A 24675-nucleotide genomic window follows, 5' to 3' on the forward strand; every position below is an offset into this window, starting at 1 on the left:
AAAAAAGTCTGACTGTAAGTACCACAAAGCTCCGGTATGGATTGCCCAGGGAGGCTGATGCAGCTCCAGTACTGCATTTTTGTAGGTTTGACACCATGTCATGGATGCCATCAGGATAGAGGCTGGATTCCCTGCTTTTTTGATGATTCCACCGAAGATTGTGATGCAATCGAAACACCAATATGAGTGATCAAACTCAAATATAGATTGGAGTATGGTGCAGTACATGTGCATGTGTAGCTCTTGACTCCAGGCTGGCAAGATTTGGCCTGATACTTGTTTTAAGAGAAGAAACAACTGACCACAGACTGGGTACAAAGCTGGAGAGCCAAAACCACAGCATGCACAGAGAAGAAAGGCATGGAGCATTCTGAAAATATACAACTTTCTTGTTTTGAAACAGTGTGTGGATACAGCAGAACATCTTTCATAGCCATTAATATTTGTAAAGATCAGCTCATCCTAGCAACCAGTTCTAAAAATGGAGTGCAGGCTCCCACAAACTTCATCGTGTCACATCCAGGAGGAAGTGATTTTGTTACTCTGCAGGGACTTCTACTGTATTCATTACAGCCAACAATATCAAAGCAGTGTGCAGTAGTATGAGATAACATTTCTTTTCCCATAACATTTCCACAGATAGGACAGTATAACATAGTAATGTATTCCCTGGGGAGATTAAAAAACACCTCTTGGTATTCTGGGGTTTTAACATTTAAAAGCTCCACTGTTTTTGTAGGATGTTCTATCACTGAGAAATGTGAGTAGCTGGAAAAGGTTTCTTTTTGCATTAGTCTGCACTTCTCTCATTTCCTTCTCTTCCTGCATCTTTCTCAATTTGACTTGCATAACATGATTGACATGTATACAATATATACCACATGAAAAAACAGGAGAATAACAGCTTGTATCACAGAAGTGTGACAGTGTCTGGCACTCAAATACCAGCAGAGGAACACCACACTGTGAGAGCTGAATGTCCCTTCTCAGCTCTTCTTTGGGTGTGGCAATTACAGGAAGCATCAGTCTATTTCAGGAGAGCAAACATCAGTATTAATTATGGTTGTGGGGGTAATTTGTAATGTTTCTTTGTTCTTTTGTTAAGTTTCCTTTTGTGAGACACAAGGGACTGATACTTATTGCACAACTTTTGAATGCAGACAGCGGGTCTGTACTTCAATTTTCATTCTTGTTGCATTCTGAATAGCTGTCAGAATGAAAATCAGCATGCAATGTGGATTACATACATTCACAGACGGGATGTACAAGAGGGACGAAAGGAGAAAGTGGGAAAAAGACCAAAATTCAGATTAAAAAGGCTCTAAAGATTCTGCAAAACTCCCTCAAAGCAGAAGTTTTTAAAGGATCAGAAGATGGAAGCAAAACATGAAGGTTAACCTAGAAATAAGCACACTGGATATTGAAATTGGATGTAAAGGATGTACTTTTGGAAAACCGCTAGAGGTAAAACCACGTTAGGGGCCCCCACGCCCAGCTAATTGCTGAAGTGGCCAGAGCTGTGACACGGCCTGAGGGGAGCCCTGCACAGCCGGGTGTCTGCCTGAGGGAGAGAACTTGGACTGCAGAGCTTGAGGGAAGACGGATTTCATATCTGTACTTGAACAACGCCCAAATTACACGAGTCTGCTCAGTGACTCCGGGGCAGCCTGGCCATGGATCTCCATGAGGGAATTGCGGCGGGCGGGAAGTGACGCGTTGTGAGGGAAGTGACGCCTGGGCGGCGGGAGCCCGGCGGAGCGGAGGGTGGCGGTGGCGGAGCGGGGCCGGTTCGCGGCCATGAACAGCCGCCTGCAGGAGATCCGGGAGCGGCAGAAGCTCCGCCGGCAGCTCCTGGCGCAGCAGGTACGGCCGGGCCCGCCCTTTCCCCCTCAGCGGCCGCCGCTACCGCGGCCCGGGGCGCTGGAGGGGCGAGGGGCCTGGGGCGGCCCTGAGGCTGTGTGGGGTGGGTCCGCAGTGGCCGCGGCGTGAATTTGTGTTTCCCGATGTCCAGCTCGGGGCCGAGAACGCGGACAGCATCGGCGCCGTGCTCAACAGCAAGGAGGAGCAGCGGGAGATCGCCGAGACCCGGGAGACGTGTCGGTCCGTATCGGCGAGCGGGCTCTGTTCGAGGCTGGGGGCTTGGTACTCACACAGGCCCTGGAAACGGGATGGGGTTGATCTCGGTGAAAGAATGTGCTCTAATTACCCAAATCTGAACTTCGGCTAAGGCGAGGGGTGTCTGGTTATTCCCTTCTCAAAACAGATTGGAAATACAGGCTCACATTTGTTTCTTGTGTTAAAAAGATGCTGCGTAGGAAAACTGAGGTGTGAATTCAGAATGTGCCACCTGTGTTGTCCCAGAGCCGCTATGCTTTTGTTAAGAGCAGTTTAGTTTAAAAGTTCTTTTGGACCAATAGTCGTGTCTAGACACATGTAATGTTAGTAATTTATCAGGTGTGACAGTAATTTTCTTGTGTGACCAGACTTAATTTTGTAGATGTACTGCTTTGGTTAAAATAAGCTGTACTGTTCAGAACAGAAAAATGAGAAAGGGAAGGAAATTCCTCTCCTTTCAGGAGTTTTGTCCTTAGTAAGTTGTGCTGGTCTCGAACATACTGAAAGAGGAATAGCTTGTCATCGAGTTTCAAAGTAATTTCAAACTTGTAACAGAAGCATGTAGTCAAGGCAGATTATCAAAGTTTTCTGAAAATATGAGGATTTTTTTGGGGGGGCTGTTCACAGGGCTGCTTATGATACTTCTGCACCAAACGCAAAACGTAAATATCCAGATGAGGGAGAAGCAGATGAGGAAGAGATTGAAGAATATAAGGTAAGGAAAAAAAGAAAAAAATTACTTTTCTGTGGTGTTCTAGTGTCCCTGAGGGAACTTCTAAAATATATATGCGTGCATATAAAAATAAATGTGATGTTATAGATACTTCTAATATGCGTGTCCCTCAGGGGCATCCGAGGTGTCGATGCTATGTGGTTCTCTTCAGGTGTAGGTGCATTGAACTGCACATGCTCCAGGACCCAATTTTTCAGGCTTGTTTTAGCACTGCTCCTGGAAGTGATAAAGCGTGGGTGCTCTTGGGTACACACAAAAAACCCCTTGACTAGAATTTTGTTGTATCAAAAGAAAACCTTGTAGTTAGAAGGAGGTATAGGCCATGGGATGAGATATGGGGAGGCTGAGGGTGCCTTCTGACCTGTCTGTTAAGTGCCAAGTAATGTAGTTCTGGATAAGTGGAAGAAACAAGGGACTCTAAGGGAATGGAAATAGGAGGCTTGGTTTGGGGTGTGCTTCAAGCACCTAAAATGCCCAGGAAAAGTTTAGTTAAAAAAAAAAACCAAAACAAAATGCCTCCATGGTCAATGAAGTTGTCAAATTCTCATGCCCTTAATTTTTCAAATGCTCATCCCAGAGGTGTTTGGCAGCTTTCTCCATTCATATCCAATGCAGTGTTTTGGCTAAGATGGATGGTAGAAAGAGGTCAAACAAAGGCATGATTATCATACAGCTGTGTTCATGGTTTGTTTTGGGATCTTGTTGCAGCATATATCCTCCCTCTGCCCTTTTTCCATGTCCTAGTAACCTTGCTTCTGTAGTTAAATAGAATCAATGTATTTATTAAATTATGCAGTGTCTGCTGTTCTCTTGGATGCCTAAAAAAATAGCAATTTTTGAAATTTTGCTTCGTTGTGTTTCATTTTTGCTCAGCTTTATAAATCTTTCTGTAATGTCTTATCTTCTGTCTTACTAAACCAAAAAGTTAATGTATGACAGGATGTTTTTTGATGACTAATTTTTTAAAGTCTATCTGTAAAGGGACAGACATTGTTTATTATCATGCAAAGTGTTAGTCTGTACCTCTTGTTCAGCAAACAAGTCATGAGCTCACAGAAGAGTGTGAAGTGGAATTTTTATGCTTGCATTAGGGATCAGTTCATCTCAGTTTATTTTAGTCCTTCAAGTATGTGGATAAAGAACTAAATTTTAATTACCTGTGAAATATATGTGGATAAGCCACTTGGGTTGGCAAAGTACATGACTTATCATTAGGATTTTCTTCATTAGTGTGGGGAAGACTTACCCTGAGGTGGATGTAACCACTTCTAAGAAACCAGACTCTTGCTATATTGTTGAAATTGAAGAATATTTTAATAACACTGGCTCAGACCAAATTCAGTTGAACAGATGAATAGACTTAAGAAACTTAAAACCCACAAGCAGAACATCTATAGTGGAGACATCAGCTGTTTCCTGCAGACTTTGCTAATTCCCTATTGGCAAGGAGATCAGAACAGTAAAATTCCATTTGTATTTATATAACTTTTTCCTTAGCACTTTGAGCCTGTTTAAATTTAGTCTTGTAATATGAACTGATAGAAATATCTAGATCCTTACAGGATCAATCCCTGTTGGATTGTGTTTAATGCTTCTTAGACAAAAGTAATAGACTTGAACCATTAGTGTTCAGAGCAAATACCACAAATTCGTCAGTTAGGAAAATTTGGGGTGTTTCTGATGTAAAGTGCCTTGTCTCTGTATCCCTGGCTTGCTAAAGTGAGCCAGTGACACCCAAAGGCCTTACAGTGATGCTTTGAGAGAAGGCTGAACAGGAGCATTGGCTTTTTTGTTATAAGGGGGAAGCACGAGAGCAGTTTTTGAGATAAAAAAAAAGGCACTATGTTTTAATTTGGGGGTGCTTTTTTGTGGGTCTGGTTTTGGTTTTTCTGTAGAATAAGTGCAAGTTTATGGTGGTGGTTCTTCATAAGCATCAGGCTGATGTGAAAACAAAGGGCAGTGGGGCTGCTTGTTCAGCTTCCTGCTGGCAGTTTGCCTTGGCACCGTAGGGGTTGGAGGTAGGGAAGAGATGCATTAAAGGCAAAAGTGAATAAGGGATATTTTAAGGTCAGAAAGTTGAATTGTGGTTCTAAAGAGCTCCTGAAATACTCGTGTTTTGGTGGAACTGTACCAGTTGTACCAGGGTTAGTTGAGCTCCCTGGTCTGTATTTGGAAGTGGCAGACAATGGGATTAAACAGTTGGCTGCCACTGCCAGGCTTTTCACTGCCTTCTGAGAGCTGGGGTTGTTGCTGCACCCCCAGGTGATTTTACTCAATTGTTTGAACCTGTATGAGTGTCTGTTTTGTGGAGTTTTAACTTTGTATGAAGTACAGAAACACCTGTGGTTTAGTTTTACTGTCTGCCAGCCTAATTTGAGACAGCCCAGTTTTACTTTGTTTCTGCAAGCAGTGGCCTGCGAGCTTGGGATGTTTCTATGCCATTGTTGTGGAGGCTGCAAAGATCTTACTTGGTTGAATCATGGTAATTACTTAATGTATTTCTAGTAATTTGAAAAAAAAATTGTGTTTGATTATTGTGGGTAGTTTTTGTTTCCCTAACTCAGCAATACCCTGCATGATTTGGAAAACAAGGATGATTAATGGAGGAGAACCTGTGTCATTCTCTCTCTGTTTGGGCTGTGCCGTTTTCCCTTTGAAAGTTGGTGGTGTGGGGTTTTGTGGCCACAGGACTCTTTTTAAATCACTTGTGAAGGCATAAAGAGAACTGGGGTGACTCAAGTGGTATCTAGCAGGTGCTTGTCATTAGAAGGCCAAGATTTAGAGAAAGGTGGAAGAGGGGAAACAGGTGTAACTGATGGCATAAGCATCAGTTTTTAGTAAAACTCAAGCTTTCAGCTATTTTTTTTTTGGCCTGAGTAAGACTTGCTGCTGCTTGTCTACTTTAATTTCTTTTCCTTGCAAACAGTGTTGCTGTTTCTGATAATAATATTTTTGGTCTGGTTAAACAAACAAATGAAAAGAGTGTATCTCTGTAAATTCTTCACCGGAATATTGAGGAAGGGGTATCTGACCTGTTTATCACAACAGGCATTTCAGAAGTTGATTTAAAGCTCCAATTTGGAAATAACAAGAAAGTTATGATAAGATTTTAACAGTTAGAGGGATCAAAATAGAGGGAGAAGACTTAACTTTTCATTCTGCATTGAGACAGCTTGTGTAGTGCAGGGTAAATGAAGCTGTGATAATATGGGAGATGATATTATTTAGTAGCTCTTCAGTTGTATTTATATATTTATGTATCTATATACTGGGTTGGTTTGGGATCAGTGGGAAAACAGAAAGTGATGTGAAGAATTGAGTCTCTCTTTTGTTTTTGTTCCCTCTGAGTTCTCTGTTAGATGTTCAGAATACATCAGTGTAACAGATCTCTCAACTCCAGAAATCTGTTGAATGAACTCACCAACAGGGGAAAAAAATTCCAGTACATTTTCTGTTCCTGTAAATTTGGAGGCTATAAAATGGAAATTTTAAAGTTACTTTTAAGGACAGTTGAAATGAAATACTGACTTTGTACCGTGAGCTGTTTCTGCAAACTGTGGACTTTGCTGCCAGGGTTGGAATATAAGAGATGATTGAGTGGATATAAGTGCTCAAAAGTTCTAATACAGAAGAATATCAGCAAAATACATTCTTTGTTTCAGTCCAAGGAGTGAACGTTTTGGGGGACAAAAATTAAAAATTCTACACTTTATTAAGCACTGGCTGCACTGTCATGGGCTAGAAATTAAGGGGCTCTTATTTTATTCTTCTTTCAGGGGCCCTTCCCACCTCATTACTGAGAGAGGTGCAGACCTTTTTGAGAATAGGTAATGTTTTTTTCCCCCTCCAAAACTGGAGCTGAAACCATTCATGATGTGCTGTTTTAGGAAATGTCCATTTGTAGACAGCCCACTTCTCGTTATGACTGTGCTTTGTAAGGAAAGGAGCATGATCTTGCATAGTGGTAATACCTGCTTCATTTCCAAGGATGAAGTAGAGCTGCAGCAAGATGAAGAGAACCTGCCCTATGAAGAAGAGATTTACAAAGATTCCAGTACCTTTCTTAAGGTGAGCTGCTTTTGCAATTTTAAGTGTTTCAAAGCTGGCATAGTTGGGTTAAACTGCTTCTGCAGTTGATGGTATTTGATATAGAGCTTTAAAGGCTGAAGTAATGGACTAGAATTCACAAGTAGGGAAGTTTCCTGTGAAAGATATGACTGGAACTAGTGTTACATTGATCCTGAATAAAGGTCTGAGTCAAATCATGATGAGCTGCAGTAATGGTGGGCCTGATTTGGAACTACAGTGATGGTCTTGACTGGTGTAACTTATAAAGGCATGTTGAAAAGAAAATAATCTGTTATTTTGTTGTTTATCAGACTGGCACATGTAGTGTGTGTGTGTGTGTGTGTGTGTGTGTGTGTGTGTGTGTGTGTGTGTGTGTGTGTGCAGTTATCTGCCTGTTGCTCTCACTGAACTCCTTCTGTTCTCCAGGGCACTCAGAGCTTAAATCCACACAACGATTACTGCCAGCACTTTGTGGATACAGGCCACAGACCTCAGAACTTCATCAGAGATGTTGGTATGTCAGTCAGTGACTGTTTGAAGAGAACTCCTTTGATAGCACTTGTCTTTCTTCCCCTTTTTAAATTCCTTACAGTTGCTGGGAGGTACAGCTATACATATACTCCATGGTTATGTCTCTGCCTGTGAATACATATCAATAAAGACATTTCTGTGAATGAGTTTATTTTTCATCAGTTAGGAGGTGATTATTGCCTAGGCTGCTCTTACCTTTGGTTTTACTTGAAAGTATTTAACAGGAAGATTTTTTCAAAACCAAGCTCTTTTGATTCCAGAAAGTAGATGAGTTTAATGAGCAGATCTTGAAACCGTTGCAAGTTTGAGTGACAGACTTGCTGTAATGCCTCTTCAGAATGTGTGTAGCATGTAAAGTATGGAAGTTTACATATGTTGAAGTCAGTAAGCAATATGGATAATGTTTACCAGCTAAATTTTGTAAGTGCTGACAGGTCATTAGAAGGCCCAAGTTTAGAGGATGTTATTTTCTAAGTTTACATGTATCCAGCTGTCACTGAACTTGTTACTGAAATGATGCTTCATTAGGCCTGGATTTAATCTTTCTATAACTAAGGTACAGTTTGGTCCTGTTTCCCAGAGTAGGTGCATGGTAGTTATTTGGATTTTAAAATAAGCAGGACACCTCCCTCTGCAGTTTTATGCAACAGTTCTCTGTATTTTAACAAGTTTAAGCTTGTCAGGGAAAGTGGGCTGTGTTTATAGGTGGCAGCCCGAAGAGGTTTTGTTTGCCTATGGAGGCCTTAGTTTGTTTCTTCTCTATATTTTGTGGAACACATTTGGATACTTTTTGTGAAAAATGGACTCAGTTATGTCTTTATCTGAAAAGCACCTGGGCTTCGTGGTGAAGTACTTGAGGTAGTTCTGCTCTGCTCTTTGAAACGAGTCCGAAGAAATTGCAGCCAGTGTTATTTACCACGACTTCTCTGCTGCCTAAAGAATTGGGAAGGGACAGGACAAAGGCTTATGCAAGTGTTAATGTGGAAGTGAGCATGTCAGCAGCAGTGAGTCCAGAGCCTTTATTGGAGCTGAGGAATATCAGGGTCAATATTGGTCAGAAACATTTTCTACTTGATGATCAAAGCTCTGCTTGGGTGCTATTTCACAGCTGGACATGGCCTTAAAGAAAAGCTGAAAAATTGACACCATAAAGCTAAGAGTAGGAACATGTGTTCAAATCTTTGACTGGCACCAGAGCACCAAATCTCAATATAAGGGTTGCCTCAGGGAACCAGCCACACCCCAATCTTCAAAGGTTAAGTAAGAGTATTCTGTAAATTAATGTTAGTTAGATCTTAACAGAAACTTACAGATATGGATAACAAAATAGCTTTCTCTCGTCATCCTGGGACTTTAAGTGAGAGGTGGTTTTCTTCTGGTAATAGGAGCTGTAAATTCCTGCTCTCTGTAGTGCTCTAGAGAAGATTGGAGCATAGACACTGCATTAGGAACAGCCATAATTAGCTGGGTGAGGACAGTACTTTGTCAAGTACTGAACAAAAAACTGCTTTGAAGGGTTTGGTTTGTTCTAACAAAAATTAAAATAAGGCTAAGTATTAACATTTGGACCTATTCAGAATACTGGACAATGCTTAATTGATACAGATATACTCTGTTAAGTAGTTGTTAACTTCATGTTTTCTTCTTCTTAGGCTTAGCAGATAGGTTTGAAGAATATCCAAAACTTAGAGAGCTCATCAGATTGAAGGATGAGCTGATATCTAAATCTAACACTCCTCCCATGTAAGTGTTCTTGTGGAAAATGCCTTTCTTCTCCAGACCTGTTTGAAGTTAGCTGTCTGCTTTGCAAATCTCTATCTTCAGCACCTGCTTAGAATTTACATTTTCTTTTTCTGTTTATACAAATTAATCAATTGAAGCATAGAAGAACAAGATTAGTTTGTTTCTGTTATTTTAATCTAGATTTTTAATATAGTATATAAACTAGTTTTTCTTCACAGTGTGTGATTGTTTATAGTATCTAAAGCTTTGATTTGACCAAACTGTCAACTGATTGCCCTGCAGGCTTTAGTCTGGGATTTAAAAGAATGCAATGTGGTTGTGAATCTCATGTTGTCATGCTGTTTACAATAATAAGAAAAGCCTTAAAAATTGGCCTCTAAAGATAACCTTCTTTGTTCTTGTACCAGCTGGTTTTTGTATAGTGTTCAGCTATTACCTTAGTACCCATTAATTAGATGTTTACTTTGTAGCTGAAGACCAAAAATGTTTAGGCTGACTGGAAGTCGTTTGTCCTATTGATTTGGAATTACCTCTGAGTTTTTGCTGGATGTCAGACACAGCATAAGCGTGCAGCACCTTACTGCCAGGAATTCAGACCTGCCTGAAGGTCAGCCTAATGCCTGGAATATACAGCAGTCCTAGTCTGTACTGAGAAAACAGCCTTACTGAATGACAGTCACACACAACCTCTGAAATAGTTGTCTGAACAACTGAGGTGCAAATTGCAGGACTCAACTTGCTCTTCTAAGTGAGGTGTGTTTTGGCATTCTTTAGCCTTAAAGCACTGAAGGGGGGAAAACAGTAATCCAGTGCTGCCTTCTGATGACACCAAATACACACAGAGAATCATAATCTCTTGCACACACTTTTTGGGAAGGGGGAGGTGGTGATCTGCTGATCAGCTTCCTTAAGGTTATAGGATTTTAGGGGAGGGCAGTGTCATTTTTTTGATAGTGATACAGCAGTGAATGATGGGCAGGTGTGGAGGAGAGTCGGGAGAGTGTGTTTGTGTATTTAATAAAATCAATGCGTGTGGGAGTCTTGATTTGTTACCTGAAAAGCGTGTCCAGCCTTCAAAATCTTTTGAACATAATATATGAAAAATGGCAATTCTAAAAATATGACACTTCCCAAAGTGAAGCAAAACAGAAATGTGTTAGCCAGGCTAACAGTGTTTGCTTCCTAAGTGTTGATGTTTCCTCCTAAATAGTCCATGGACGTACAGAAACTTCAGTGAATCTGTACTAGATGCTGCTGTACGGTCTGTGTGGGCATCTGCTTGCTGCTTGCTAAATGAGGATCCTAAAATCTGTTTATTTAAGAGAAAGACTACTTAAAAAATGTTATGCAATAGCATCCAGCCTCAATTTAGGATCCATCTGTGAGGATGTGCTACGGGTCTCCTCTACATTTAGAGCCTTTGAGCTGTGTGAACCACACAGGAGACCCTGCTCTTAACTGGCTGCACAGAAGTGCCACGTGGAGTATAATTTTCAAACCACTCTTACACCTTGTCCAAACAGTTCTATCATCTTCTGTTCAAACAGGTATTTACAAGCAGACTTGGAAGCATTTGATATTAGGGAACTGAAGTCCAAATTTGATGTGATTCTCCTGGAACCACCACTGGAAGAATACTACCGGGAGACTGGCATTACTGCCAATGAAAAATGCTGGACCTGGGATGATGTAAGTACTTTTCTTGCTGTGGAAAAGATTTCATACATGCGTTTACCAAATAGGTAAGCTCACTCCTTCACTGACATCCTCCTTTCTCCAAGTATTGTCTGAGTAGGAAATTTTAACAGTCAAACCAATTGTAAGCTTTAGAAGCCTAACACAATAGAACTTGTGAACAAAACCTCAGCCATGGAAGGTTTTTTCTTGTAGTTATATATTCCCTTACTGTTTAATCAGTTCAGTGGTGTATTGATAGTTCATTCTGTATCTTTTCCTTTTCCATGAGGTCAGCTCTGGAAAAGCAGTCAGTCAAACTGAAGGATCATGAGAACAAAATCAAATTCAAGCTACCTTTAAGGAGTGAGTTTGAAAACCAAGGCATTCATGCCTGTGATGTGATGAGAGACTGGGTAACTATGTGAAGGAGTCTGTGTTAGCCAGTCTGTTACAGCAGGCACAAATGGTGCTTGGCCATGTTGCCCAGGGAAAAAACATTCTATCCTAACAGAAAAACTGGGAGTGTTGGAGTCATAGTTTGGCTTCTACTGCATTACTTTTGTTCACAGTGGCACTGAATGAAGCTTGATTTAATGTGTTAGCAAGCTACAGATGAATCCTTTCAAGTTGTAATGACTAACAGATGCTTTGCATCTGAAGTTATTTCATCTTGAATGTTACTGATTTGTCAGAGTTGAACCACTGTCCTCGAAAAGTCTTGCTGCTTTTTTTCCTCAAAGTGAAAATGGAGAGAATGTCTTTCCTTTATAGTGATAGGAATTAAACTGGGATTTTTATAAGGTGTCTTCACAACCTTCATACAAGTAATTCCATGGATGAAAAGAAACATTTTGTATTAAATATTTGTTTCATAGTTTAACCCACTAACTCTAACCCCAGCCAAAACCAGCAGAGTTGTATACATGCAGTTGGGTACTGGCAAGGTAACTTTTACAAGATACTTTCTGGAAAACAAATTTAAAAGTTTGGCTGTGAGTGTATACAGGCTAACATCTCCAAAACAGTGCTTCCTGCGACATTGCTTCAAGACTTAGTATTCTTCCTGATATAATTGGTGATTTGTATTTAATTCAGAAACACTATTATTGCTCTTATTACTATTAGATCATGAAATTGGAAATTGAAGAAATTGCAGCCCCAAGGTCATTTGTGTTTCTGTGGTGCGGGTCAGGCGAGGGTCTGGATCTCGGCCGAGTGGTGAGATGATGTTTTAATTCAATTTATCAGGGACAGGCTTAAGAGTTTATTTTTATCGTTGACTTTTTCCTGTATAGAATTCTCAGTGGTAACTCCTGAGGGATGTTTTGTTACTGTGGTAGAGGATATGTAATTTTAAGTGGCATTAAGTGTTTAGATACTGTTATTTTCCAGATGAGTCATTGAATGTGAGAGGAAACATAATTCCATAGGGTCTAGAGAGGAAACATAATTCCATAGGGTCTAGAAAGCTGTACTGCTGTCTCGGTTTTCATAGGAGCAGGTTACCATCCTGAGTGCTTTTACAGCTTTTTTAACAGAAATCTCAATAGTTTTCTGCCAGAAGTATTCATTCCAGAAGAAAGGTGCTACTGTGTCTTAAATTGAGATAAAATTTTTTAAAATATTTTAAAAAAAAAAGATGATATGTAGACAAATCGATGTGCACATAAGCCTCTTTAGTTTTTAGGGGCAGCTTGACAACACACGTGTCATTCATGCCAGTAAACACTGTCATTCATATGTGACATTTCCAGCTATGATTTCAGAAAAGTCAAGTACCTATATGGGTGTTCAGTTTGGGGTACTTACATTTTTGATGTAGTGTGAACTGTTTTCTTTTTTTATGATATTTAGTGTCTACGCAAATGGGGTTACAGAAGATGTGAGGACATTTGCTGGATTAAAACAAATAAGAACAATCCTGGAAAGACCAAGACTCTAGACCCTAAGGCTGTTTTCCAAAGAACCAAGGTAAGGGTTTGGCTCCACTGCTCCTCTGTTTCCATCCTGTCTGTCTCTGCTAATGAAACACCTGCTGCTCCACAGTAGTTGGTGACAGGCTTTTGGGAAAGCAGGCACGAGAACTTCAGAGTTCTCTCCTCCAAAGCATGTTTCACGGATCTAAACTTAGCAATAGAATTTGACTAAATTTAATGTCAAAAGAATAATAACTATAGAAGGCTGGCTGTTGGTTCTAAATGCACACGTGCAGGTATGTGCCCAGAGTTAGAAGCAGAGAGAGGACTGTGAGAGACCAGAGCTCAGCCAGGATCTCCTGACTCCCCGAAGGTGATTGTAAAGGTGAATGGGTCAGCTTGGTTTAAAACAAACACTTTTTTAGGGATGCATTCTGGAGGATGTGTATTGAAGGAAATGCAGAGAAAAAAAGTGGTCTGATTTAAAAGACTCAAATGTAAGTTATTCGAAACTTAGAGAAATGTAGATGGGATTAATAAATAATTGGTTTGGGTATATGTGGGTGTAACTGGCAGTTTAACTGAAAAGAGAGTTGGCTGGCAGTTTAATAATTCCAGGTGTCAGTTAACCTCAGGACTCACTCCTCATTCATTAATCATTCCTCAGCATTAAACACCCTCAACCCTGTCTCAGATTTGCCATTTTTAGGAGTATAAACTTCCCTTTGAGATATCTGGAATCTTTCACTGACTTGCATTTACATTAGTCTGAAGTTTGTTTGAAAGTGTGTTGTATCAGTTATAAATATTTATAAGTATAAATATTGCGTTTTTATTGCACATAGTATTGCAAATCTGTGCAGCTCGCTCATGAGGGAGAGGTTAAAGCTGACACAGGAGGATTTGAGGGGGGACTTTGTTTAACAGAGAGGAACAGTTTCTGGTATTGGGGAATTTCTCTGTTTATGGGGCGAGGGTTGGGCTGAGGTCACTGTTTGTGATAAACACTGGAAATGGAGCGAGTTTGTTCTGACTAAATAAATAGGCTGCTGGGCAAGGTGAACTTACCAGTGGTTACAGCAGCAAATGCTGTTCCATTCTGGTTAGTTGAGGCATCTCTGGATGGGTGCTTTGTGCTGGGCCACCTGTTAGAGAATCTGAGGTATGAGTGAATGACATGTGGTATGGAAGTAAATGTTCCAAGTAGTTCTGCTGAGGACTAGATCTACAAGTCTTTGCCTGATGAGTAATTTGTTTAGCAGTATTCTGCCTCTTTAGTTAAATTCAAGGTCCAGCACCCCTGTTGCTTGAGTGCAGTTGACCAACTGCATAGATTTGATAGCTCAGCTCTTCTGACTTTCATATTTACTTGCCAACTCTGAAAACCCTTCCCAAAATCTTGGAATGATTACATGCTCTTGTCTGCAACTTTTTCTTGAGCCATCTGGCGGCGCTTAGTGAGTCAGTGTGTTTGATCCTGGGGAACATCGCTCATCCAAGCCTGATGTTCCCAGAAACAGAGCTCTGAAATGAGTATGTAGGAGCCTCTTTTCATCCTCTGACAATCGTGGTGATTCCTCATTCATGGATGCCACATACCAGTCACTTAAATTGATCTGCAGTGTTTCAGAGGAAGGAGGCAGTGGCTATTACAGCTCAAGAACATTTTTAATGCTGATGAATTGACAGTTTGATGGTGGCTGTATTTTTTTATGCAGTAATATCTTCTAGAAAGGAATCTGAGGGTGACAGCTACTTTTGTAAGAGGTACAATATGAAAAAGTACATTATTTGCTGTCTGTTTTATGACTGAGAACTTTGAAAACTGTTTGTGCTCGAAGGCTGCCACAGCAGTGCGTGTGGCATGTGACAGTGCTCTGTGTGTCACAGGAGCACTGCCTCATGGGCATCAAGGGCACCGTGCGCCGCAGCACAGACGGGGACTTCATCCACGCCAACGTCGACATCGACCTCATCATCACTGAGGAGCCGGAAATCGGCAACATAGAAAAACCTGTGGAGATTTTTCACATTATTGAGCATTTCTGCCTTGGACGACGACGGCTTCACCTTTTTGGAAGGGACAGTACAATCCGACCAGGTAACTGTGACCTTGGGTTTGGGCAAGTAGTTACATTTTAATGGGCTTCAGTAACCTCCTTCCATCGTCCCAGGCCACTTGGTGGGTTCTGCTGGGAGCTGAGGCAATAATGGTTAATCCTAATGCATTCTCCTTCTGCCAGGGCTCACACCAGCTGGATAACTGTGTATTTTTGTGTGTAACTGCATCACTTGTCTGTTCTCCCAACACTCTTATGGTGGCAAAGTGACTTCTGCTCTGTCCCTTGTGGTCAAGAAGCAGAAAGCTTTGCTAGAACTAAAGATCTCATACAAGTATTTTCTTGGCAAGAATGTCTGTCTTGGGGTGAATCCTCAGCCCAGGATGCAGGAGCATCATAGAGAACCCTTCTAAACAATAGTACAGTTAAGTTACCATTTTAATATCATATTTGGGAGCAAGATCATAGAAAAGGCTTTTTGTTTTAGAGATATTCATTTTTAGAAGTAAATACTTGCTAAAACAGTAAGACCTTTATGCTTTTGTTCTCCATGTTATCTCTAATTGAAGATAAATGCTGCAGTTACTCAGTTTTCTACTGGACTACTGAAAAGTGTAATTTCTGTCTTTTCATTTTCTGAATATTTCCTTTCCATTAAGCTTTTTTTTCCGGACTTAATAGTGAAATAATCTCCACGCTAGCTCTAAAAATTGAAATGTCTTTATCAGTGTAATACAAGGTAGCAGAATTCCCTGCTTGTAAAATTCCTGTCAGTGTCCTAAAGAGGTTTCCAGGCCTGTGGATCTCAAGGAGATACGTTGTTGGTGTATGTGAAGATCCGTCAGCCACAAAACTGTAGTTTTAGAAGAAATAGGAATGAGCTTGTTTTAATGTTTGCCTGTCTTGATTCACTTGGTGTGAAGCTGAAGTGCCCATTGAATGTTTTTCTATAAACAGGCTAATTTAACTCTGTAAGGTCTGTTTTCATACCATGTGGGCTTCAGCAGAGTTATTATGTTTTCAGAGGTGTGCTTCCAGCAGGCTGCGCTCTTGGCTGCACTGTCACAACTGGGGTCTGGAGACAAAGTTACCTAAATCAAGTTACCCTGGGCCCCTAAAGAGAGAAATTCCCCAATACCAGAAACTGATCCTCTTCGTTAAACAGTCCCCCCTCAAATCCTCCTTTAACCTCTCCCTCATGAGCGAGCTGCACAGATTTGCAATACTGTATGCAATAAACACGCAATATTTATACTTATAAATATTTATAACTGATGCAACTTTTCAAAAGGGGAGAAGGATGGTGTTGTTTTAAAGTAGATGAATTTACTGATCAGGTTTAGTCTGGTACCAGAGGAAATGGATCTTGCTTCCCTAGAGGCAACTTTTTCATTCCATTCAGTACAGGTGACATGTAGGCAAGTGTCTCTCCCTGTCACTTGAGTGTCCATTGAGTGGAAAAAGGACAGTAGTGGCCTTGGAAGCATGAAGTTTGTGTTTGCTTTTATTGACTCTGGTTTTGTTCCCCAGGTTGGCTGACAGTGGGACCCACCCTCACCAACAGCAACTTCAATGCAGAGACATATTCCTCGTACTTCACGGCTCCCAACTCCCACCTGACGGGCTGCACCGAGGAGATCGAGCGGCTGCGGCCCAAGTCGCCGCCGCCCAAGTCCAAGTCTGACCGGGGCGGGGGTGCTCCCAGGGGAGGAGGCCGAGGAGGGACTGCGGCCGGCCGGGGAGAGAGGGGCAGAGAGAGGAACAGAACGAACTTCCGGGGTGAGCGGGGGGGCTTCCGAGGGGGCCGGGGAGGGACCCACCGAGGGGGCTTCCCCACCCGCTGAGGAGGGAATGGCTTCTTGCCTCGTCCTATGCCCCATCTCCGAATCTCTTTCTTAGTCTTGTTTTTCCTGACATGAATTCCTCTGGAGTCTCAAGCCAGATGACTTGTGAAATTGGTTTTGGTGAAGCTGTTCTAGTCTTCCTGGGCTGGCACAGCCCCAGCCCTGGCTGGCAGCTCCTGCAATGGCAGCACTGAACTCACAGCAGAGAGCACCATCCCTTCACACACCATGGGAAGGAGGGAAGGGAAGGTACTCGCTCTACTCATAGGAAACTTGGGGTGGGGGCTTTCTTTTCAGCTGTCATTTTCTCCAAAACACGGATTCCTCTTCCTTATTTGGAGGTTTGGGCTTGGACTGATCTGGATTAATATTGTGGAATGGGCATGAAATGCAGTTCTGACTTGCATACTGTCTTTTGGAAGAAAAAATGCTGTGTCTGTATTGACACCTATTTTAACTTCTCTGAAACCAAGGAGCAAATGGAATAAATAGAATTCTATTTTTTCTTATTTGGTTTAAATTTCCCAAATTATTCCTGGGAATAGGGAACAATTTTTAATTTGTGGTGTATGTGCATTCACTTTTCATTGGGGAGAGTGGTAATTCTGTGCAGTAATGTGTTGTGCTTCATGGAAAGCACCAAGCTGTGCATTTGTGTGCAGTCCAGAACTTCTGCAAGGTCTGGATTGCTCCTGGAGCAGGGATTTACACCCACTGTGTGTTTGTAACACTTTGTTCTTTGGGAGGTAAGACAAGTGTCACTGCAGAGGAATCGGTGACCTTGTTGGAGGGCGGGTTGGAAATGCATGTGTGCACTTCCTGAAGCTTGTGGCCTGGGAACAGGGTAATGAAACCAAGTGTTTGGCTTTGCCTGTGGGAGTTGCACACGTTTGGAAATATTGGCTATTGCTGATGGGCTCCAGTGCAGTGTGGACAGAGAGTGACTCACTTTGTACGATGTTTTTAGCAGAACCACAGCTCTGAGCTTCATGGTCAGTACTTGGCAGGCTGAACAAACTTGGCTGTTGGTGTCTCAAGGTCAGAGCTGTGGGTCTTTGATTTTAAATAGCTGTCCTGTAAAGTAGCAGATTATTAAACGTGTTTATCAAAGCTAATGTTGAAATATTTTTCTTCATATTTTATGGGTTTGTTCTCCTTTGAGGTTCTGGAATTGCCAAGTGGTTTCCTCTGTTCTGTTGTTGAACAGGAACTGTTCTTTTGGTGCAAGGAATATTGGCACAGGTGTTTTTGAGGGTCTGATCAACTTCCTGGCCTGGGCAGTGTGCTTGGCAGGGGATTGGCACAGTGCTGGTGGAACTTGCTGTTGTTTATGAGTTGGTTCTTCCTGTGTTATTTGCACATCTGGAGAGTGACTGGATTTGGGGGGGGTATTTTAAGGGTGGTGCTCTTTTGGCCATCAGTGAAGTCAGCCATGGGCTACGTGAACAGCATCTGACAGAAGGTAAATGCCACAGTAAGGAAACTTTGTGATTTTTGCTCTAGTCATGTTATTCAAAAAGTTAATACTGGAGAAAACCTTAGGACCACTGCTTTTGTGCCAGGGACAAACCTGTTAGGTGTTTGGGTTTTTTTTATGAGTAGAAAATGTTAATTTCCATTTCCCCCTTTTAACCACATGCCCATTGCTGATAGCTCAGTGCTGGTTTTAATTGAGTTTAACGGACAAGGAACTCCACCTTTGTAGCCATCCTCCATGAAGAACAATTACCTGCTGGTCATTATGGGAAGGTGGTGTTCCAGCAGTGACAGACTGATGGCCTGTAAAGGTGAGACAGCAGCACACCCAAAGCTTGGTGTCATGTCCTTGTGGTGGTGGAGGAGATGATACTTAGAAAATACTGTAGTGAGACACTATTACACACACCTCATTATAGAGGGTAAAAGCATCTGGTCATTTCCTAATCACTGTGATTTGGACCATATCTAAAGTGGTGTCCAGAGATGAAAGGCTTTTAATTGCATTACTGGTATCAGTTAATTTCTCAGTTGTAACACTTTACAGGAGGAGGATACGGCTCAGAATCAGTGAGCTGATGAATTTTACCCCAGGTGAATGAAGACCTCATTTGACTATACTATCCTTGAAGATAAAGAGCCTAACACGTTTCTTCTTTTCCAGTTCTATTAAATGCATAATGCCTGCAGTCTGAGTTGGGATGCCTGTCTAGATCTTGCCATGTTTTCCCATTCTGGAAGAGGCTTAGAGTACTTGGAATATCTTACACCCTCTGTGAATTAAATGAGGAATTTGACAGTTGCACTGACAAGATACTCAGGATGTGTCGGCATTTACCTTCAGAGGGAATTCAAGACAATCACCTGTGGATCATTGTGTGTAAATCAGCCACAGCTGGAGGTGGTTGGAGTGATGGATGGGCTGTGTAGGTTGGCAGTCAATGCTCTTGGGGGTTTGAGGTCTTCCCCAGCACAGGCTTACTGTGTGTGTTCAGAGGTGCTGAATGCTTTGTTCAGGAGTGGAATTTAGGCTGCAAACTAAATAGCAGTTTTGATCTGATAATAACTGGCATTAAGTCAATGAATTAATTTTAGAATACTCAGCTGTTTTTCTATGCCCTGCCAAGGATTTTAATATCCAGAATGCACTCTAGAAATAAAGAATAAACGAACATTTCAAGCTCATTACATTGAAAACATTTTTAAGTCTTTCTTCAGTGTGGCTTTATAAAGATACAACGAGTAACTGAAACTGATAGATAAAAGAACCCACTGTTTCTGTATATAGCAGAAAAGATGTTCTCTCATTTGAAAATTGGTGGCAGCTTTATTGCTTTAGTAGAAATGGCAGTTGTGTAATGGGCTGAAGGTCAACTTAACATGGAGGAGGGCTGCACTAATCCTTCCCATAATAGGGTCATTCTCATGAGCTGAAAAATTAAGCAGTAGGTAAATTTGGTAGTGAAACAGGAATTAATTTTCTGTGTAATTATTACAGCAATGACAAAGGAAAAAAGAGGCCTGACTACTGTAAACCTGAGTTATACACTACAGTCCTGCTGTTTCTGCAGAGCCAAGCACTGCACTTGTCATGTGTGTGGTGACTGTCCCTGTCATGATCGCTGCCAACCAGAGCTGGTTTGGCTGTTGGGTGGCTTAATGTAGGTAACCCAAACTGCACCTGGCACGAGCTGTGCATGTGTAACAGCTCTGCCTTGCTTGGGCTTGGTTCTGAACAGCCCCTGTGCTGGGCTTTGCCAGCACTCAGGGAAGTGACAGGTACACTCTGCTCCATTCAGTCAACTCTACCAACCATACCTGGGGGTGATGCCAACCGTGAAACACTCGGAAAAAGCTGGGCTGCCAGCTAAGCTGCCTCTCCTTGGAGTAGGAGAAGATGACCTACAGCGTACTAATTGTTGGATGCATGGCCATAGAAAACTTGGTATATGAAAGAACAAACATACACACGATGATTATATTTAATAATTGCTTATTTCTTTACACAAAGAGTTGCTGGTGTCATTTTACAAATGGAATGGCAACAAATACTTTTTACAGGGTAATGTCTACAGCTAAAAAGTGCTTGTCTTGGCAGCTCAGTTCAGGCTGAGGACCTTTTGTAATACAGCCACTTATTTTAAGAGCTCTTGGTCAATGACACATACAGGACTGTATAGATAAGCTGTTGAACCAAAAAGTTACACATTTTGACTGCTTATCAATCATGGATATTAAATAATTAATACTAAGTAGCAACACTAACATGTTTAAAGGCACTTTTTTCTTTACTGAGGCTTAGCCTTACTTTTGAGTCTTTTTGGCTTTCTTTGAAACACTAATTGTTTTAATAATAGCTTTTCAAGTTTGGAAAAGTTCAAACCTCTCCCACAGAGGCACTGGTCCTACAGAGACAGACACACTGATGAAGTATCTGAGGTAAACAGCTGTTCCAAAGGCTCTGGCTTTCTAAATTCTACCTTCAATATTGGTATTAGCAGAGGCTTGTTTTTCAAAGCAGTGACCACTGAATAAATCAGTCATGTGAGAGGAGATCACAGCAATAGAACTGGTATTAAACATGAGGCTTTATAGCACCACAAATAACCTTTGGTTAATGTGTCAACTGCCTCACAGTTGACCTGCCACTGAAATTTTGAGGGACAGATTTTTCTGAGTTGTATTGGGAATATTCCAGTTAACAAATGTTCTAAATAAAACCTAACCTGTGCAATTTTAAAAAGCTAACTGCTGCCCCTAAGAGGAGGCATTACCTGCCAAACATGGCAAAAGGATTGTTGGATTACTGTTCTTCTGTGGTCCCCATTGTTGTTGCACTTTCTCAAGTCCAGTTAGAAAACTGAGGCATTTGTGTCCTGGATAACCCCAGCCATAGAAGGGTCCCCAGAGCTCTGTTTCTGTAGAAAGTAGCACTTGTCCCTTCCAGGAAAAAAAGGATTCGCTTCCCAGGAAGGACTCTGAAATCCTTCAAACTGAACTATGTGTTTACTTCCAATCTGATTCAACTGTACATCCTCACTTAGAAGTGTTTTGTATTTTTTCCACTTCTGTATAGATTCTGAGCATCTCTGCCAGCTCTTGTACAACTTGTGTCTAGTAAAAGGAATAATTAAGAATTTTCTAAATTGTATTTTAAGAAATGTGTACCATATATGCTCTTAAGCACTGACAGTCTGAAATCTGACAACTGACGTAGAGAAAGAGTCAGGACTCCCAGAAGATTTATACCTGAGTGCAGAACCTCCTATTCTACAGCTTAGTAAGTAAGCGAAGTACTCGGGGAGAGGTGGGGCCAAGTGAAACTGTCCAAAGAGAGCACAGAAGAGGGTCAGCAAAGCACAGCAGAAGGCCTGGGCCTGGTGGAGCTGTGGGCCAGCCTTAAGGCACCAGAGACTGTCCATCCCTCCTGCAAAGGGAAAAAGGAACTGAGAAATGTTAAGTGTTGCCTTAACTGAGCAGCTGACTGATCTCCTTGTGAATGCAGATGAGAAAATCCACGTAAGAAGCTCCTCCATAAATACTCTTGTCTTCTACTAGGAACTGTCGGAAAAGCATCTCTGGCTGTTCCCGTTGCTTCACTATGATCAGCTGAAAAGAGAGAGATAATTTAGAATACAGTCATACTAGATGGCAGTAGTTTTCAGTACATTTCAGTAGCTGAACAGAGGAGAAATTAATGTGAATTAAGGGTTGCAGAATAAAATGGTTACCTTTTAGACTTGACTACCTTTGAAAGTCAGTTTTGATTAGGAATTAAGCATATTTGAGATGCCTGTGCCTACAAATCATGCTGGAACTCAATGATGTGCAGGAAAACTCCTGATACATAAAAAACCCTTTTATAGCTACTGGTAAGTTTTCACAAAGCCTGTAGTGTTCTTCTGAACAGGTAAAGCAGAAACAAGTTACCTTCATAGTGTGGGGCTTTTGGCTCTGGAGTTGTTCCAGGATATGCTTCAGTTTCTTAGAGAATGGATTGTCCAGGTCAGGCAGGGATGTCTGTCAGAAGGGAAACATGGCAGGTGGTTATCTCCCAGTCACAGCTCTTACCAGTTCACACAGACTGGACTAGCTGCTGATAGTTATGGTGTAGGGAGCTGCGGATTTCATTCTAAACTGGGAAATGCCATCTCCTTCACAAAAATGTCTCGTCTTGAGGACTCACCTGCCAAAGCCATTTTTCATTGTAAAACAGTCACTGTATGAAAACTCACTGTCAGGAGAAACTAACTATTGCAAAGTGTTTTGTTCCAATTTCAGCAATACACAGTTTAGGACTTTAATATCTACAACAGTCAAAGTTTAAGATTTAAAGAAGCTGTGAAAGCAGTCCTGGAAATGTTCAGCTTACAATTTTATGTAAGTTAAAACACTCCTGGTGTCTTAACACCTTCTGCTGGTCACCTGTTCCTGATGAAAGACCACCTCCCTTGTTTCCCCAATTAGCATCTGGTCTCATTAAATCCTAACTGCTTAGTGTGCGTGTACTCACGGCGTCGGTGCTGATGTGCGCGAAAGACGGCACGTTGAAGAGCCCTTGGATGAGCTCTGGGGACACGCTGGCTCCCAGCCACAGGAACATGCTCAGCCCGTTGGCCAGCAGGAAGGCCCCTCCCTCTGACAGCCGCTCCTCAGAGCAGCGCACGGCGGCCGGGACAGCATCACTCTTCACATCCAGGCTGTGCTGCGGGGAAAGGGACACGCGGCTTGGAGCAGCAGTGACACAGCTCGACATAGACAGTAGAAAGTAACAGCTGAAGGGTTTAGAACAGCGGGGTGGTTCCTTTCCAGCTAAGAGCTGGTGGTGATTTGGGGTTTTTAGGGCTGTTTCTTGGTGCTTTGGAGGTTTTTGTTGTATCTGAATCAGAGGGATTTGGGTTTTGAGACTGAATGTGTTGTGGAGCTCGGGATGGGGATGGCAGGAGAGGGAGCCCCCCAGGTACGGAGCTCGCCCCTTGTTTTGGCCCTGTAAGGGGGGTCTCTCCTTTCTGGGGAGGGACTGACCAGATGGACACACGGACAGACACACAGAGACAGACAGACATACAGGCATATGGACAGATAGACAAAGACGGGCACGTGGATGGACAGATGGACACACGGACAGACAGAGGAATAACGGATGGATGGACAGACGAATGGACAGACAGACACGGGGACACACAAACAAAGAGACAGATGGATGAACAGACAGACAGACACAGAGCTGGATGGACAGACAGGCAGACGGACACAGAGATGGACAGAAAGACAGACAGCTGGACATGGATGGACAGAAAGACAGACAGATAGACAGACAGACAGACAGACAAATGGACACAGATGGATGGACAGACAGACAGACAGATGGACACAGAGATGGACGGACAGACAGACAGACAGATGGACACAGATGGATGGACAGACGGACACAGAGATGGACGGACAGACAGACAGACAAATGGACACGGATGGACAGACAGACAGACAGATGGAAACAGAGATGGACGGACAGACAGACAAACAGATGGACACAGAGATGGACAGACAGACAGACAAACAGACAAACGGACACAGATGGATGGATGGACAGACAGACAGATGGACAGAGAGATGGACAGACAGACAGACAGACAGATGGACACAGATGGATGGACAGACAGACAGACAGACAGATGGACACAGAGACAGACAGACAGAGATGGACGGACAGACAGACAGACAGACAGACAGACAGATGGACACGGATGGACAGACAGACAGAAGGACAGACAGACAGACAGACAGACGGACACAGAGATGGACAGACAGACAGACAGACAAATGGAAACAGAGATGGACGGACAGACAGACAGATGGACAGAGAGATGGACAGACAGACAGACAGACAGACGGACACAGAGATGGACGGACAGACAGACAGACAGACGGACACAGAGACAGACAGACAGACAGAGATGGACGGACAGACAGACAGATGGACAGACAGACAGACAGATGGACACGGATGGACAGACAGACAGATGGACACAGAGATGGACAGACAGACAGACAGACAGATGGACACGGATGGACAGACAGACAGACAGAGACAGATGGACACAGAGACAGACAGACAGACAGAGATGGACGGACAGACAGATAGACAGACAGACAGACAGACAGATGGACACGGATGGACAGACAGACAGACAGAGACAGATGGACAGACAGACATGGACGGACAGACAGACAGATGGACACAGAGATGGACGGACAGAGAGACAGACAGACGGACACAGAGATGGACGGACAGACAGACAGACAGATGGACACGGATGGACAGACAGACAGACAGACGGACAGATGGACACGGATGGACAGACAGACAGACAGATGGACACGGATGGACAAACAGACAGACAGACAGACAGACAGACGGACACAGAGATGGACAGACAGACAGACAGACAGATGGACACGGATGGACAGACAGACAGACAGAGATGGACAGACAGACAGACAGATGGACA

General features: G+C 42.4%; 2 protein-coding genes across 3 annotated transcripts in view; one reads left to right on the forward strand and one right to left on the reverse strand.

Moving 5' to 3' along the window:
* The first annotated feature begins 1561 nt into the window (after positions 1-1561).
* METTL14 (methyltransferase 14, N6-adenosine-methyltransferase subunit) lies at positions 1562-17196 on the forward strand. Of its 2 annotated transcripts, XM_051805007.1 has the most exons (11): positions 1566-1863; positions 2012-2100; positions 2743-2830; positions 6836-6916; positions 7343-7430; positions 9100-9190; positions 10738-10879; positions 11993-12085; positions 12722-12838; positions 14674-14884; positions 16374-17196. In XM_051805007.1, exons 1-11 carry the CDS (start codon positions 1798-1800, stop codon positions 16685-16687), a joined length of 1380 nt encoding a protein of 459 aa, XP_051660967.1. In that variant the 5' UTR covers positions 1566-1797; the 3' UTR covers positions 16688-17196. The 2 variants fall into 2 exon arrangements, with proteins under 2 accessions (XP_051660968.1, XP_051660967.1); XM_051805008.1 differs by lacking the exon at positions 11993-12085 and having other exon boundaries at positions 1562-1863.
* Positions 17197-20139: 2943 nt separating this feature from the next.
* The window catches only part of SEC24D (SEC24 homolog D, COPII coat complex component), a 57336-nt gene continuing 52800 nt past the window's right edge, over positions 20140-24675 (reverse strand). Inside the window, exons 20-22 of the mRNA XM_051805000.1 lie at positions 22677-22868; positions 22094-22183; positions 20140-21772 (exon numbers count right to left, since the gene is read on the reverse strand). Of these exons, the coding sequence (XP_051660960.1) occupies positions 21632-21772; positions 22094-22183; positions 22677-22868 (423 nt within the window). The 3' untranslated portion in view covers positions 20140-21631. The remainder of the gene's footprint in view (positions 21773-22093; positions 22184-22676; positions 22869-24675) is intronic.

The sequence above is a fragment of the Manacus candei genome, unplaced genomic scaffold, assembly GCF_025592945.1.
Source record: "Manacus candei isolate 608988 ecotype Guabito, Panama unplaced genomic scaffold, ASM2559294v1 h1tg000062l, whole genome shotgun sequence".
Lineage (NCBI taxonomy): Eukaryota > Metazoa > Chordata > Aves > Passeriformes > Pipridae > Manacus > Manacus candei.

Bases quoted from the DNA above. Each gene is read 5' to 3' on its own strand.
- METTL14 (XM_051805007.1), top strand. From the start codon at position 1,798: ATGAACAGCCGCCTGCAGGAGATCCGGGAGCGGCAGAAGCTCCGCCGG. The intron at 9,191-10,737 runs GTAAGTGTTCTT...CTGTTCAAACAG, and splicing joins AAATCTAACACTCCTCCCAT to GTATTTACAAGCAGACTTGG. The intron at 10,880-11,992 runs GTAAGTACTTTT...TATTACTATTAG, and splicing joins AATGCTGGACCTGGGATGAT to ATCATGAAATTGGAAATTGA.